The sequence below is a fragment of the Papilio xuthus genome, unplaced genomic scaffold (genome assembly GCF_000836235.2).
Source record: "Papilio xuthus unplaced genomic scaffold, Pxut_1.1 DF827714.1, whole genome shotgun sequence".
NCBI classification, from domain to species: domain Eukaryota; kingdom Metazoa; phylum Arthropoda; class Insecta; order Lepidoptera; family Papilionidae; genus Papilio; species Papilio xuthus.
Genome location: NW_013530935.1, coordinates 5,104,936 through 5,121,634, shown reverse-complemented (window position 1 = coordinate 5,121,634; position 16,699 = coordinate 5,104,936). Strand labels below are relative to the sequence as shown.

General features: G+C 32.4%; 2 protein-coding genes and 1 non-coding gene across 4 annotated transcripts; 1 reads left to right on the top strand and 2 right to left on the bottom strand.

Annotated features, from left to right (window-relative positions):
• Nucleotides 1–1,500: 1,500 nt before the first annotated feature.
• On the bottom strand, nucleotides 1,501–7,771 carry LOC106116612 (uncharacterized). Of its 2 annotated transcripts, none has more exons than XM_013310495.1 (3): nucleotides 7,337–7,771; nucleotides 4,085–4,283; nucleotides 1,501–2,807 (listed from the first exon to the last, which is right to left on the bottom strand). In XM_013310495.1, the coding sequence occupies exons 1-3, from the start codon at nucleotides 7,521–7,523 to the stop codon at nucleotides 2,660–2,662; spliced, it is 534 nt and encodes a 177-aa protein (XP_013165949.1). In that variant the 5' UTR covers nucleotides 7,524–7,771; the 3' UTR covers nucleotides 1,501–2,659. The 2 variants fall into 2 exon arrangements, with proteins under 2 accessions (XP_013165949.1, XP_013165951.1); XM_013310497.1 differs by lacking the exon at nucleotides 7,337–7,771 and adding an exon at nucleotides 5,340–5,599.
• A 3,528-nt stretch (nucleotides 7,772–11,299) lies between these two features.
• LOC106116520 (trypsin epsilon) lies at nucleotides 11,300–12,087 on the bottom strand. The gene has a single exon (XM_013310390.1). It carries the CDS (start codon nucleotides 12,085–12,087, stop codon nucleotides 11,347–11,349), a length of 741 nt encoding a protein of 246 aa, XP_013165844.1. The 3' UTR covers nucleotides 11,300–11,346.
• Nucleotides 12,088–12,640: 553 nt separating this feature from the next.
• Nucleotides 12,641–12,712, top strand: TRNAM-CAU (transfer RNA methionine (anticodon CAU)). Its single transcript has one exon. It is a non-coding gene; the product is annotated as a tRNA-Met (tRNA).
• Nucleotides 12,713–16,699: the final 3,987 nt, after the last annotated feature.

Below are 16,699 nucleotides of genomic sequence, written 5' to 3'. Positions count from 1 at the left end.
TATGCTATTATTGTGTATGCTAAAAAAATATTTTAAATAAACTACGATTATGTCAAAAATGAGTTTCTTTTTCTACAAACTTAAAAAATATTCAAAACACACGTACTGAGTATGTAGAAAAAAAATGCGGCAACTCCATTGTTTTTTGAACGTGGAATTAAGACTAAAACAATGAAGTACTAAAATTAATAATGATTTTTTAATTAAAAAAAATCATAAAAATAAGCAAAAAGCCAACATCACGCGGTGTTCCCAGGCGGTCACCCATCCAAGTACTGACCGCGCCCGACGTTGCTTAACTTCGGTGATCGGACGAGAACCGGTGTATTCAACGTGGTATGGACGTTGGCGATAGCTTAACCTTATTTGATTGTAACAATTTGCAATCAAAAATATTTTATATACAAAAAAAAAGTTTGGTAAAAGCACAGTTAACTTTACTATGTTGTATCTGTGAAATAAAAAAAAATAGCAAAAAGCCAACATCACGCGGTGTTCCCTGGCGGTCACCCATCCAAGTACTGACCGCGCCCGATGTTGCTTAACTGCAGTGATCGGACGAGAACCGGTGTATTCAACATGGTATGGACGTTGGCGACAGTTTGAACTTATTTTACCAAAACTATTTGAAATACTTTCACCTTTACACACATAGAGATTTAATTTTTACTCAAGCAATACCTTAGTATTAGGACCGTATAGATCAATTGATGTCCCTGGCTTAGTAACTAAAAATAAAAAAATAGTTTCATGAAATTGCTTCATTGTAAATTCACTTTTTAAATGGGAGCCCTCTATATTAAAATTAATGTAAGAAGTTCTTTGCGTTCCTTTAATTTACAAGTATTATAAGAGCTGTAACATAGATGGCGCTGGTTACACTTGTTGCTTACCACTGCAATCAAATCGTACAGTGAAAATTGATTATAGGAGGGCGCTAGTGGGCTATCATAAATAAGTTTTTAGACCGACAAGGACCTGGTGGGTATAAGTCAAACTAAATTATGACTGCACACTAGCGCCACTGTCAACGTCAAAATACCACAAGATTCGATTCGTACTGTAGCTGTCATGTTGTGTTTTTTGCCATTTTTATACCTATCTAGGTTTTACACATTTGCTGATATTGAAAAACCTATTATTAAAATGTTTGTCCGTCTGTATGTCTGTCCGCAAGGCCGTGTTTGTTCCGGGTAATCTCCGTAACGGCTGGATAGATTTTGACGATCTTCTAGGCTACTTTTTTAATTCTACGTTGACAAAATCCGTGCGACTATTAGTAGGTAATAATTGTATTGTAGCTTATTACATTAAAGAGAACAATTTAAAATTTTGAAAAGTATAATAAAGTCAATGGAAAATGGAAACTCCAGAGTTAGAGAATACAAGAAGATAAAATTTTGAACCAAATTGATCGAACCCAAGGTTAAAATAAATTCTCATATAACTCTTTTCATATAATTTATTTATAAAAAAAAAACTACTAAATAACTATTAAAAATAACCACCAATAAAATACAAATTGAATGAAAGGAAATACATAATTACGTAAATTCATAACAGTGGCATGTCAATGGAAGAATTCACAGTATTAAAAAAAAAAATTACAACGTAATTAAACTGTGGACTTACAAGTATAGCACCATGTCCGGTTTTCTTTGGATTATTAAAAAAAACAAATACATTCATCGCGACTGTACATGAATAAAATTTCCAAATAACTAACATCTTGTTCACAAAAGAACTAAAAATATTAACAAATTATGTTAGTAAAATATGAACTTACAATTTTACTTAGTTTTTTATCACATGCGTATTACTTAGTGGTAACTTAATAAATCACTGCATCTTGATGTGGGTAATTATTTTAAAAAATATATAAAACTTATAAAAACAACTTCGACTATAAATTTACAATGTCACAAACAAAATAAGAACTTAAGCTATTTTTTGTAATCATTCGTTATGGTTGAATGAAAACGGTTCTTGATATGACGCTTTTTACCACCAACCAATGACCAATTAATATTGTTTAAAATTTACAGATCGAAAGAAATATATTTTTGGTATCATCAATAGATTATTAATTACGTTCATATTTCACATTATTGAACATCCTGTAGCGTAATGTAATGCGCAAAACACGAAAACATCTTTGGAGCGGTGGCTCAGGGGTTAACAACTTGACTTGTAATCTGCAGGTTCTCGGTTCAAATCTAGCTATATACCAATGGGTTTTTCGATTAACATGTGTTCATTTATCCGACGCTTTTACGGCGAAGGAAATCATAGTGATGCAACATGCACATATCTGCAAAGAAATAGAAAGATATGTGTGAAGTCAATCCGCATTGGACCAGCGTGTTTGACTTTGGCTTAGTCACCCCTGGTTCCGAGCCTCTCAGTGGTGTGTAGTGAGCAGATGATGTCACGTAAACGAAGCGAAAATTTAATTTATACTTTGCTTCAATAGTTTTGGCCGAATAAATTTAGCTGTAACCAAAACCTTCATAGGTTCCCTGCCATTAATATATTTAAGCATTTTCGAGTACATTGCCGCGAAAGTAGAAGAAGCTTCCACGTAGTTCCTCGCTTTCGCGGCAATGTACTTATTTTTATATTTTTTTGACCATTCCAATACAACTGGTTATGTTAAAAGCTATGACTCAATAGATGTCAATAGTGTATTATCACACGGTCGCCGTTTTCCCAGCTGATGGCATAGCTGTGTGGAGCCCACGATATCTCCAAGGAACACGCTTAGTAAGAACAACTCCTTCGCCTGGTCTTGAGACTGACGATACTGTCTGGAAATAAAAACAAAACAAATGTCAACATAAAAAAAGCAGTACTGAATTAGAAAACTGATTGATTTAAAAAGTCAAAAGAATTTCAAGCACACATTCAAAGCTGACACTCTATCTCTCTCATTCTCGTTGAAAAAATAGAGAAACCAAGTTTTATGTGTGTATTTAGGCAATAAAGTAAAGGAGATTGCATTACCGAGACAAATTATCATATTTCGCAAAAAATTCACATCTAGTGTGTTTCATAAAAATATTTAAGTGTTGCCAATAAGTAAATTGCATAAAATCTTAAAATACAATCTTATTTTGAAGGCTATAAGGTACATTTCAGTTTGTATGTCATGTACACCATAAGATCAGTGAAAGTCCGGGACATTATGCAACTGGCTTGCCTCGAGTACAACGCAATGCAATACTAACCTAGTGCATGCAATGAACATAAGGTTATGGACCTCATACCACAATCAGAGGAAGTAGAATGAGATGATTTAAACTCTAGATATAATTTCCTGGAACATTCTTTAGCAAAATTTATAGTATACATATTACATATATGATAGTAAACGCATATAAACATTTGTCCAAAGTTCTTACGGTGAAGGAAAACATCGTGATGCAACCTGCATAAAAATTCTAAGACATGTGTGAAGAAAACCAATCCGCACTGGGCCAAATTATATTATGGTTATATTGAAAAATACGCAAATCTAAAATTCATCACGGTTTGTACACGAACACCTTCAATAAGTCGGTGTGCTGCATATTTAGCGGACAGCGACAGCAAACGTTCCGTGTACAACAAATGTCAATCCTTGCCAACATCGCGAACACTCAAAGAGGTCCGTGTATGTCGATCATTAACGTGAGTGTTTATATGGCGATGTGTTCGTGACTGGTCAGCACACTGACCCTTCCGATTGCGTCTGCAAGCGTTACATCGTCGACCCACTTGCGGTCAGTCTACGCAGCGTTTACGCAACGTCACCGCTCGCTGGCCTAAATTCATCTCACGTTTTGCCATTGAAATTCTAAATTTGAATTTGAATATTTGAAAAAAGAAACTCCGTTACGACATGTCAAGGTCGGTGATGTACGAAATGAGGCTTTTGCACTTTGTTTTTGTCCTTTCTTAAACCTCTATTCGATATTTATTTTTATTCACGATGTTATCAAGTCGTTATTTAGATGTCGGTGTATCAAATGTCAAATTATGGTATACAACTATCGAACCCAACTTATTTAAAGACGTCACATGGTTCTTACAAACTAGTACTTACTTGAACACATCAGCCCAGTTGAGCTGCTGTCTTGGTTGCACTCTTGCATTGGCTGCATAATGCGAGCAAACCCTTTCAAACACGCACGCCTTGGCTCCGAACTCCGCTATAATGTACTTCTCTACCTCCCGAGCGTCCAGCGATTCCATACTCTGGTCCGTATAGATTAGTTCCCGCCGAGCACGAGATCTATATGTAGCTGGAAATATATTTAATGTTTGTTTAATATTTTGTATAGAACAATGATCTAAAATTATTGTTAGGGGAGGGGCAAATGACATCCACAATACTAGAGAAGCTGCAGATGCGTTTTTAAATAAAGCGTTTCACAACAATCCTTCCTGATGTCAGTAATGTGGACGAAAGATGATAAGACCTAACTTATTATGCCTTTTCACTCTTTTCTAGAAGTCTTTTAGACTTACTTAAAAACTAAATTAACTTTGGTAGAGGCATTTCGTGTGTCCATACAGGAAATTAGAGGGGTAATTTTGAGAAGAGAAGCAACAACCTACCTTATTCTAGAGTTTATCCTATTTAAAAAAAATGAATTAAGAAAAAAAAATTAAAGAATCAATGATGATTTGATATTTTTTTTTCATTGAATTCGTAGCGTCGCAAGATAGCTTTTTTATCGATATAAAAATATTTAATTGCAATAAACGCGAGCTGGTATTTTATTATACATTAGGAAGTGCAATAAATCCATCGGTGGCTATCGGTGATTTATTTGGCTCGATCCATGTTATATTTATAGTCTATGGCAGAAAAAGGATTATATACTATTGGTGATAACCTTAGCGTTGGCATTGCAACGCATTTCATTGGATCACACTTATTAACTTCTAATTGAAAGTTGCCCATCGTTCGAAATTCAAAAAATTTTCAAATTATGTTTTCTTTTAAATTGATAATAACATTACGGACTTCTTTACAATAATTTACTGGCCGAAATAAATTCATCCGTTGTTGGAATTTCCTTCAAAAACTGGTGTAAAGTTTTCGCTTTATATATTTAGTAAATACTAATATTATAAATAAGAAAGATTAGATTTGACGTTTGATATTTGTTGTTTATTCTATTTTTAAATTAAAAAGTGCTATTATATTAATAAAACTAACATATAAATATTATAAGTCATAATAAAGAACGTTGAATATTTTACAAGAGCTTTCTTAGCCAGGAATATATTACAAAAAGATGAAGATATTCCCAACATTCACTACAAAGTCGATTTAAAAATAAACAACTCACCTGGACTTAAAGAATATGCAAGTTTCTTCAAAAAATTAGTAAACCTAACACCGCCAACTATAGCCGGGAAACCTATCAATTGTACCGGTAATTCAAAATCGGTTTGCTGACAGACACAAAGACAATTCAATAATAGTAAAGACACTAATAAAACGTTCAAAACACGACCGGGCTCCATATCTTACAAAGTCACATTGACAATAGCACAAAATACAATGTATGAAGTACGGTTACTATACATAGTTTCACAACACACCAACCATTGTTATTTATTATCAATTGATATAAGTTTTGTAACAATTATATAATAGAATTAATTATAATTAAATATATTATTTAATTGCAAAAGTATATACTACGTTTGTATTGTAGACTGACAAAGATTGTACTGTTTATTTAAAGGCAACTTGTAATACTCGATACACTTTCGTTGGCCACAGTATTATGTCACTGCGTAAAGTAAGGAAGTGACTGTAAAGTGGCGTACAATCTAGGACAATCGTTCTAACTTATTAAATACTAGATGTCGCCAGCGACTCCATCCGCGGGGAATAAAAAGAAACTTAATTGGGTGACTATGTGTTCTTCCACACTATGTTCTACTTCTATGCCAAATTTATTGATATCCTTAGAACCGTTCTGCTGATACCTTTTAATAAACATCTATCAATCCATCCATTCTTCCAAATATTATGATATTAGATTACTTAGTACAGATTTATTATTTGGAGGCATTCTACATTTTTATGATGTTAGAAATTAGCAGCAGATTGCCTAATATAAGTTGATCCCAATTGACACTGCCAACATGAATCAAAATTATTATTTTTTTATTCTTTTCCAAATCATTTTATTTATTTCTGTTCTTACGGAACTCTTTTAACATTATCAGACTTTTCTGGAGACACTGCGTGCCCCCTCGTATCTTTACAAAAAAAGCTCTAGATTTAAATATATTCTTATAATGTGAATAATAGCTAATTATGTAGTTTTGTAGAGAGAATATGGTAAGGAACTTTTTTCCTAGTTGCTAGTGTTTCAAAAACAGAACGATAATATTAATAATCAAAAAAGCAGGTTCAGCTCTAAAACAAGGCGATATATTGTAAAGACATGGTCGACTGCTAATCAAGGAAGTAGGAAGTTAGTTAAAACTAGGAAGAAAGAGATAGAAAGAGAAAGAGATAAGTATATAGATATAATTTTGTACAGGTGGTTTACTCATGGAAGCCAACTGGTTAAGATTAGCAATATTTCTACTAACAATATGTTTACGATTATCAAACGACAGAGGTAGGTAGGTAGATTGAACTAGGTCATGCGGTCATTTATGTTACAAGTTTTATTTCTTTGGTTACGTAATTAAAAGTTGCAGATCATCTCGTCTGATGCAGTCTCAAAAACACAAAAATATCTTCGTAAATTTATACTCCATTTTTTTAACCATTACAGGGTGTACATTTTTACAAAAAAGGAATAATAACTGTCATTTAAAAAATGCATGACTAAATTTACTCTATAACCTAATAGACCGTGTATATACCAAAGCGCGATTTTGTAACTTCGTAGAAATTGAAACTTAAACAAATTATATATTTGTTAAAAATTTTTACAATAAGAATAAAATATATTCGCTTGATTTTTCAAAATTAAGTAAAAATTTCGACTAACCGTGGGTTTCTGACATCAATATGTCCGTATAAAATCATCATCATGATTTATATGGAGATATTAGACTCAGAAACCCAGGGTAAATTAATCAATAATTGTAATCAACTTATATTCGTTTGACTTGCCTTTATCTTGTAATTTTCATATTAAATGGTAAATAACTTAACCTTCGCTGCATTTCAAACAAATTTTCAAGGCAAACATGAACGTAGACTGTGGAAATTAAACAAATCTCTTATTCAAATTTAAATAAAATAGAAATGTATTTATTATTAATTTAATTATATATAAATTAATATCATAAAATTATTTTTCTATATATTTACCTGGACTTAATGCATACGATAGTTTCTTGATGAAATTAGTCACTCGTACTGCCATTATAATAAATGGAAAACCAACTAATTGTACAGGCAATTCAAAGGGTGTTTGTTCACTAGAACTTTCTAGAACACAATGTAACACTAAGAAGGTAACACACATCCAGACGTAAAATACTTTGATCAGCTCCATAAGTTCAACTGTTTTTTTTTCCTAATTCGTAAATATGTCCTATTTAAACACAACGGCCTTAGTTGATCGCTTAATTATAACTGACCATGCTCAACCAGTGTACCCCAGTTGGGTTTCGTAATGATAAACTTATGTTAATGATTCAGAACGAATATAATTCGGTTATAAAACAACTCAAGCGTATAACTTCAATGATTCATTAATTAAATTTTAATATCATTAAAATTTTATGATCAATCATTAAATTATAATATTTGCATGACTGTTGTAATCATTAAATTCCAATTTCAAAACACTTATTACCGTAAGTAGGCAATTCAAGGTCACACAAACAAAAGTGAATAGACAAACTCAAGCGATACGACGCTTAACAACAACGTCATTAAGATAACTGACAGCGTATGCAGTTACGAAGCTCACCCCGCCATACTTTATCTATTAGGAAAGATACTATTCTTCAAATTACCTAACCAAGAACTATCGAAATCGAAATGATGATTTATTGCGTTTATACTAATGTAAAAAGCAAGTCGGAGAATGGGATGCTTAGAAATAGATTATGTCACTTTCGTGTCCTGTCCTTCGTGAAATCAATCTCCCCTTCCTATCTTTTCATTATAAAGGTGGAGAGTGGACTAAAATTAGGCCTTCGTCAGGCATAAATATCTATACTAATACTAGCTGTCGCACGCGACTCCGTCTGCGCGGGATTAAAAATAGATGTTGGCCGGTTCTAAGACCTACTTAATATGCTCACAAAATTTCATGAGAATCGGTCAAGCCGTTTCGGAGGAGTATGGGAACGAAAATTGTGGCACGAGAATTTTATTATATATATATAAGATAAAGCGGAAGAGTTTGTTTGTTTAAACGCGCTAATCTCAGGGACTACTGGTCCGATTTGAAAAATTATACTTTGTTAGATAGTCCATTTATAAAGGAAAGCTTTAAGCTATATAACATTACGCTGCGACCAATAGTTTTTTTAATACCGCGCGGACGGAGTCGCGGGTGACAGCTGGTAAGGAATATATTATATTAACAATTTAATATTGTAAACCATCTTATTGATTTATTGGAACAAGACAATTATATACTGTAATTATTAGTTAACTATCAGTGAGAGGTAACGTATTGTTATTAATTATCTTAAATTAACGTACTACTCGACACAATAACATACGATCTCAATATGACGTCACAGGTGCGTCGTCTATGTGAACTGTATTATATTAATCAGAAAAATAACGATAAGTAATACATTTATTTCTATTTTCGGTGTAATATGAAAGGCTTTCTTTTTATTATTTTCCTATTGGGTAATTAGTTATAGTTATCAGGAAAAGTTCTCGGAATAACTTTCTTGTTAGCTTTAAGATAAAGATAGGGTATTATTGTGTAATATATTGGTTACTTATATTAACACTAATTATATTTTTATATATTCTTAGACTAGTAGTCGCCCGCGACTCCGTTCGCGCGGTATTAACAAACGTGATTAGTAGCCTATGTGTTCTTCCAGACTATGTTCTAATTCTGTGCCGAATTTCATCGAGATACTCAGCAGTTCTGGAGATATCTTCAAACAAACATTCATCTATGTATCTAAACATTCGCATTTATAATATTAGTAAGATTGACTAAAAATATAAACTTACCGTCAATGGAAACAGATTCAATACCATAAAATAAAACAAATATAACAAAAACACTTTTAAAGTATAGACACATTTTTTTATTAAAAAGAAGGTTTTAATAAAACTGCCACCTTCTTGGTGTCTAAATATCAAATGTAAAAATAATGGGATATGTGTAATAAAGAAAAAAAAAGTATATTGTATAATCACGTCATATCTTCATAAAACAGTGACGCAGTTACGTGACGAAATATAACATTAGGCGAGAAATATTTTGTCATGCAAGCGAGAAAATTGCTTTGGATTTTACACAACTGCGGGGCTTTGCAAAGTGTGCGCTTTGAGGCGATTAAATAGCGAACTTCAAAATATGTGAGTGATGCGCGACAATCACGTAATTTATCGAAAGATGTCAGTTTTATACATTTTTGAAGTTCATTATGGAATCACTTCAAAGCTAATATTTGTCTAGTCCCGCTGTTGTTACTCTGTGTGATTTCGATTGCTGCATGACCGATCATATATTGCTGTCTCAACTTCTTTAGTAATAATGATAAGGACAACTTCGTTGGTGTATTTCGGCAGTTAATCGATCGATTACTATTGAACTTTTTACAGCGTATTTATATATTTTACATCACAAGTTGATCGTACGGGATGATACACGTGTGATGTAAGAAAAGAGTTCAATAAGTGCAAAAAGCGTATCGCATTTCAGATGCGATCGAAGTACAGTCGCGATGAAAATACAAATCGAATGAAATATTTTTTTATATTTAGACAAAGTCCAGATAAAGCATTTTATATTGCACTAGCTATCAAAAATAACATAATTACTAGCCTATGTGTTCTTCCAGACTACATTCTAGAAATATCAGCATAATCCGTTCAGCCGTCCTGAAACTCTTAAAAAAGTATCCATCCATCCATCCAAACATTCACATTTATATTATTAGTAAAAAGTAAAACAAAATGAAAATATTCGAAACATATCTCATATAGAAAATTTAAATTATTATTGTTACATTATCGTAAATTTTATTTACATCAATCTTTACTTCATTCATCATCATCATCATCATCAGCCTATACTAGTCCACTGCTGGACATAGGCCTCTCCCATGGCACGCCACTGAGCACGATCCTCGGCCACTCTCACATAGTTATCGTTAATTAATAAATGGTCACTAAAGCTAAATAAAATAGATTAAAATTGAAATCTTTTTATTTATAATTTAATTTAATATTTTATTTTATATAATAGATTTAAGACTATTCATTAGATTCTTTGTTAGTTTATTGTTAAAAATTGCATTAGTTTTAGCTCGTAAGTTGTATATAGGAATATTAATATGTTTATGTATATATATTTACATTAAGACACATATATCTGTAGTACCTCTATATAATTTAATGGTAGTATTTAATTTAAGAAATAAGGAAAAGAAATCCTTTTATATGATTAAAAATTTTAAATAAAATTTTATATTATTAACAATTTTGTTATCGATTGTACTAAGTTACGTGAATCGTCATAATACGTGGTATAACACTTTAGCATATTTATTGGGTCATTCGTCACACATTGTGAACACCCGCTGTAATGTTTTATAAACATCTAAGAATGACTCTATCATACTTGTAATAACATCCATGCGAATTTTGTATTGAAGGAAAAATTAATACATTATTCTTTAGTAGATAAAGACAAGGAAACATCCTGTATATAATAATACTTGTTTTATTTCTTCATCATCAAAGCAGGAGAAATAACACCACCAATTATCACATCACCATTTAACATCAGGTAGAGTCGTGGTCAAGTGCTTATTCAATATATGAAAAAATCATCACCATCTTACTATAGGTCCATCGAGGGGCTCGGAGCCTACCCGAAATTAGGGGTGTCTATTGTCAACTCCGCTGGCCTAGTGCGGGTTGATGACTTCACACATATCTTTGAATTTCTACACAGATTGCATCATGATGTTTTCCTTCACCGTAAATATAGAAAAAAAATATGGTCACCTTGAAAGACATTACGCCTACATTGACATACGTATTTTCGTTATATCTGTAGCATGAAGAGGTAATATAAATATTTACTTCGTCTTTTCTATAGTCTTATGTTCTTAATACAATTTGATACTTCTTAAACATTATTGTTACCTACTATTACAGTTTCTTTACTCTACATTACTGACAACGTCTAGTATCCATTCGATATTCCTTTCTACACTTGTGTACACAGTTATACACATGTTATTTGTTCTAACATCCATACATCCACCTGAAATAAGTCCAACTAATTTTCCCTTATAAATTAAAGGTCCCCCAGAATCCCCGGGTCCAGCTCTAACTGGACCTATAGTACAAATATTCCTTGTTCTTTCTCCTGATGCATTTGGACATGTATCTATAACAGCAATACCTTCTCTTGGTGTTGTTAAATTAATTTCTGTTTCTCCGAAACCCGCTATTATACCTGTATCACCAATTTTTGGACGCATTCTTGATAATCTTATTGGTTTCATATATCTATTAAATTTGATTTCTTCTCTTACGTATAACAATGCTATATCTTTTTCTCTATTTGGCATAGTATCAATATTTAGTTTGAAATCTGGATGTACGTACGCATCATAAATAGTAATATATCCTATGAATTCCATTTTATATCTTGTTTTTTGTAGAACGATGATAGTATGTAGATTTGGTTGAATACAATGCGCTGAAGTTATTATCCATGAACTGCTTATTATAGAGCCGCTGCAAGTACCAATATTATTATAATATGTATAAAGTTCCAATTTCACTAAGTAACTATGGACGTCATAACGTAAATCTTGACCATCGAATACACGCCACTCTAACGAATTTGATACTTTAAAACAAATTAAAAGTACATGTACTATACGTAAAAACATTTTTCTTATTTACGAAAAATATTCTAACGTCCTTATTTATGTAGTAAATATAGATAAAATTTATTATTATAATAATAAAAATAAATGAACATATTTGTTTTTATTATCTTTTTCAAATACGTCATTGAATTTTGTGAATATTTTAAGGTAATTAACTTTATTACAATGCAACAGTAATTAGGTATACATATTTCTAATTAATGTCAGTACATTAGTGAATTATCAAGTATTGCTATTGCCCATGACTCCGTCCGCGCACATTAAAAAAAACTTAGTAACAATCTTATGTGTTCTTCTAAACTATGTTTTACTTCTGTGCTAAATTTCATCGAAATCCGTTAAGCCGTTTTAGAGATACTTTCTAACAAACATCCATCTATCCAAACATTCGCATTTATGACAGTAAGACAAGTAAGATGAAATATAGTAAAATTTATTGATGAAACTTACACTTACCCTGATGCTCTAAAGAAGTCCTGGCCATAAAGAAAAATAAACAATTCCTATAATTCCGTAAATAGTTGTATATAGCATTTTCGGCACTACAGGCAACAGCAGAGTGGCGCAGTGGAAGCGTGCTGGGCCCATAACCCAGAGGTCCGTGGATCGAAACCACGCTCTGCTAGAAAAACTTTTTTATTTATTCTTAACATTTTTACCGTTTAGTACTTTTGTTTAATGTCAGAATCGCAATAACAAGAAAACTTTTTTAATAATTGAAAGGTGAATAGTATTTCCTTATTTTTAATTTAATTTGTCTTTTAAATAAAAAAAAAATCTTGTTCTTTAACCACTATCTTTGTACTATAGCTTATACATATATTTACATTCAATTTGTAAAGGTGCCAATGCTTTCGGATGTAAGGCTAGACAAACTACTTTTATAGATAAGAGCTCGTGGTGCTACTAAGCTATCTTTTGCTAAACGATTTTAATATAGAATTTAACGTAGCGAAAATGTTATAATTTAAATACTTTGCTAACTATGAACTACCAAAATACTTGTTTGCTTGTTTGAGCATTGAAAACTCAAAAGTGGCTGTAAATATGGTTATTGTCTGGAAGTAACCATTATCTAGTTATTGTAAATTTTTATGTTATAATATATAGAACATATTTTAATTATTACAGCGTGAGAAATTATCATAAACTGTTATATAAACATATCAGATTGATTCCTTATAAGGAAAATATGGAGAACTGATCGACAACCTTCGCTAGTTGGAGAGGCACCTCAAGAAGAAGAAGTATATGTAAACGTCTAAAACACTCACGTATGTTCGTCCAGTGTCAGCACAGACTAGTTACCAGCCCATGGAGGGCCTCATTCAGGGTGAGTGGGGCTGGTATTATTTCATGGATGCAGCCCGTCACTCACTGGTATGATGATGAGACTTGGAAAATCGTTATTAAAAGGACAGTTTATTAATGTACTGAAAGTTGTCTTAATTACCGCCGACCTTCAAAAAATGGCACGATAAAAAGTAGATTCGTGTCAAAAGGAAGTCAAACATGCCGCCGACCGGTTACGGTGAAGAAGAGGGTCCCTAATCTTAACGCATACATACGGTTAATTTAAACTACTGGGAGGTTAATATTAACAAGCTGATACACGAAGCAGAGGCCTCTCTACGTCTGTAAATATGACAATACAGCGAGGATAAAGTCCGGCCCCTCGCCACGGCCGGTCTTCTCGGCAACATCGGACTCCCCGACAGTAGCTCTATACCATTTGCTTATATTCCATCACATCAGAAAACTTTAATATCGTGTTTCAGATTCAAGGCTATGATTGGTCTGCTTACTTCAGTTATGTTACAGTAAAAAGCTTTGCGTGACTAAATTGCACGTAAGGATTGTTTTACATTGAATATTAACAATTATATAGCACCAAAAGATATATTTAGTTACATTCCAAAAAGTAACATGATGCAATTTTCAAAGGGTAAAATTATCCCGAATATTATCAAGCATCAAAGGTATATAGGTAGGTTGCAGTAGGGGTCGTGAGCGAAAGCGTGCCCTTGGTCCCGTCCCGATGCGTTGGAGGAACAGAGAGGTTTAGTGGGTATGCCTCCGCTATGGAGGAGAATCCCACATAACTACCGCGTCCCCCCCGGGGCGCGGAGTATGCATAAAGCATTCCTCTCTGGAAAAAAAGTAGGTTGCAGTAGCAATTACTATTTCTATTGTTATTTATATCGTTCTCCAACTTAATCCAATTTGATTTTTGCTACTTTTATATTACCAAACATACTGCTCCTTATCTCTCTCATATGTCTCTTAACTAAACTCTTCCTTATTCAGTCAGTATAATAAGTAAAAACGTTGGTTTATTCCAGTATGCATTACGCTTTACTTTAGATTGTTCATTGCAACAAAAACATTATTACTCGCTATCTGATCTTGGTCGCGCTGGATGGTCGGTAGACCGTATCAAAGGTGTTTCATTCGTGCAAGAAATGTAATGAAGTAAAGTCGTACCTCTCACGACTACACGAGTCGTTATTTGAAATGATGTTTTTCTATATTTTATTTGGTGTGTGTAATCATAGCGTAATGTTAAACATAAAATTAACAATATAAGTTGACAAAGCAGGATCTGACCAATCTTAAGATATTTATTTGTATAAATTCTTTAATAAGTTTACATCATAAGTGTTAGGCTCAACATGCCGAATTTTGACAATTTTGTAACTGAACTACCCTGTCCCGCAACTCTGACCGGAAATAAGAAAATTATTCGCCTATGTGTTCTTCCAAACTATGTTCTACATATGCCAAATTTCATCATCCATCCATCCATCCGTTCATCTAAACATCCGCATTTATAATATTAGTAAGATATTTTGAAGGTAACTATAAATATATTTAAATGAAATAAATTGTTGCATTTTAAAACATTAAGTGTTCATAAAATTACAAATTTTCTCGATTAAAATGTTACCGGACAATGAATATATCAATAAAATGAATGTCTATTTGTTTCTACTTTTTAAATTAATATAAAACAAACAAGACTCGTTTAATCAACATGGAAACGAGCCATTTTCATAACAAGATAACCTATAAAGTGTTTAAATTTATTTGATACTTGAGAAGGGTTGGCCTTTCTATTAAAGGATTCTACAATTTAGTAAAACAGAGAGCATTTCGTTTTATGTTACGATGTAGAAACAACTGAATTAATTATTCTGAACTAATTTAAATCATACATAATATACGGTTTACTTATTCATGCTCACGCAATTTTTTAATTGAAAACATTTGCGTATCTATTTACAACAGGCGTTTGTGTTGGCAGTGTGATCGCTGTGACAATTCGTTAAAGCTGTAATATTTAATACAATCGAGAAGAAAATACATAAATCTTATTTTTTACTATACTAATTAAATGTAATATTACTTCTCAAAATCGATAAAACTGTTGAGGCTCTTTGGAACCCTTAGGAACGAACATTTACAAACATAACCTCAAAATTATAACTGTATATTTATTTCCCAGTGATATATGGTTTATGTTCCGTATCGAATATGGCATATTTGATAAATCATTCTCAGGCAACGGAACAACCGAACAACGATCGTTATTAATTTATCAGGCGCTAAGTGATTGCATTAATATTTTAAAACGCTTGATTTACATTCGTTTTTACTTCATATAAGTAATCTATTTAATCCTAAGTGCACAAAGATTCAGTAATTGGTCGCTAAGGGAGGGAGAGGCCACGCGAATACGTCAAGATACCGAAGTGACTGTTGCTTATAAAAATTCCCATTTCCAGATGTGTTAATTTACTATATATCATAAAATACTAAGGGACAGCTTTGTTACCAATTAAACCACTGTGAGTTCAATAAGGTATAATTTCTGTAATTGTATAAAGAAGTACTACAAGGAGACTGAAGAGACAGACAAAGGACGAGACGGATTAGATGCGAATTTAAAAAAATGTTTTTCACACTTTTTATTTAAAAAACATTCATCGGTTACAGACAAAGTAAAGTAAAATGTGTGCAAAATAAATGCAATTATTAAAAACGTTACGAACGCGAACATCAAACTCGTTACGTCAATTCAATTAGAATGTAAAACCTTGTAACACACAATAAAAACCAAAGCGAAGCGAACGAAAAATATGATAATGGCACGGCTTTGTTTTGTTACGCCAAAGATTCAGTAGACTATACGCAACAATTTCAGTCACATTCCTAACTGTGTGCTACAAGCTTAACGAATACGGTGTCGCAGTAAGCTCTCGCTCGATGAATATGCATATCAATGATGCGGTCTTAATCGATTTAAACCAAATTAAACCGGTATTTTACTTTATTTTAAAATTTTTGTGCAACGTTGATATCTTTTATATGTATATTTTTCATAAATATGTCACTACAGATCTATTTAGTGAGTTTTGATGTATTCGACCTCTTTGGTAGGCAACGAGTTTAAAAAGATATTTAATAGGTCGTACTGGCCACTAAGAATGTTGCACATTAAAAGTTGTAATAAAAAGAAACTTAAATGAAAAATAAGTAGTATCACGCGGGAAATGAAACGAACAACACACAATGCAGAAATAGTTTCGTATTTTAGACAAAATTTAAAATT

Coding starts and splice junctions, on each gene's coding strand:
- LOC106116612 (XM_013310495.1), bottom strand. CDS start 7,523: ATGGAGCTGATCAAAGTATTTTACGTCTGGATGTGTGTTACCTTCTTA. Junction 4,284..7,336: donor ATCGTATGCATTAAGTCCAG/GTAAATATATAG, acceptor ATATATTTCCAG/CTACATATAGATCTCGTGCT. Junction 2,808..4,084: donor AACTGGGCTGATGTGTTCAA/GTAAGTACTAGT, acceptor TTTTATTTCCAG/ACAGTATCGTCAGTCTCAAG.
- LOC106116520 (XM_013310390.1), bottom strand. CDS start 12,087: ATGTTTTTACGTATAGTACATGTACTTTTAATTTGTTTTAAAGTATCA.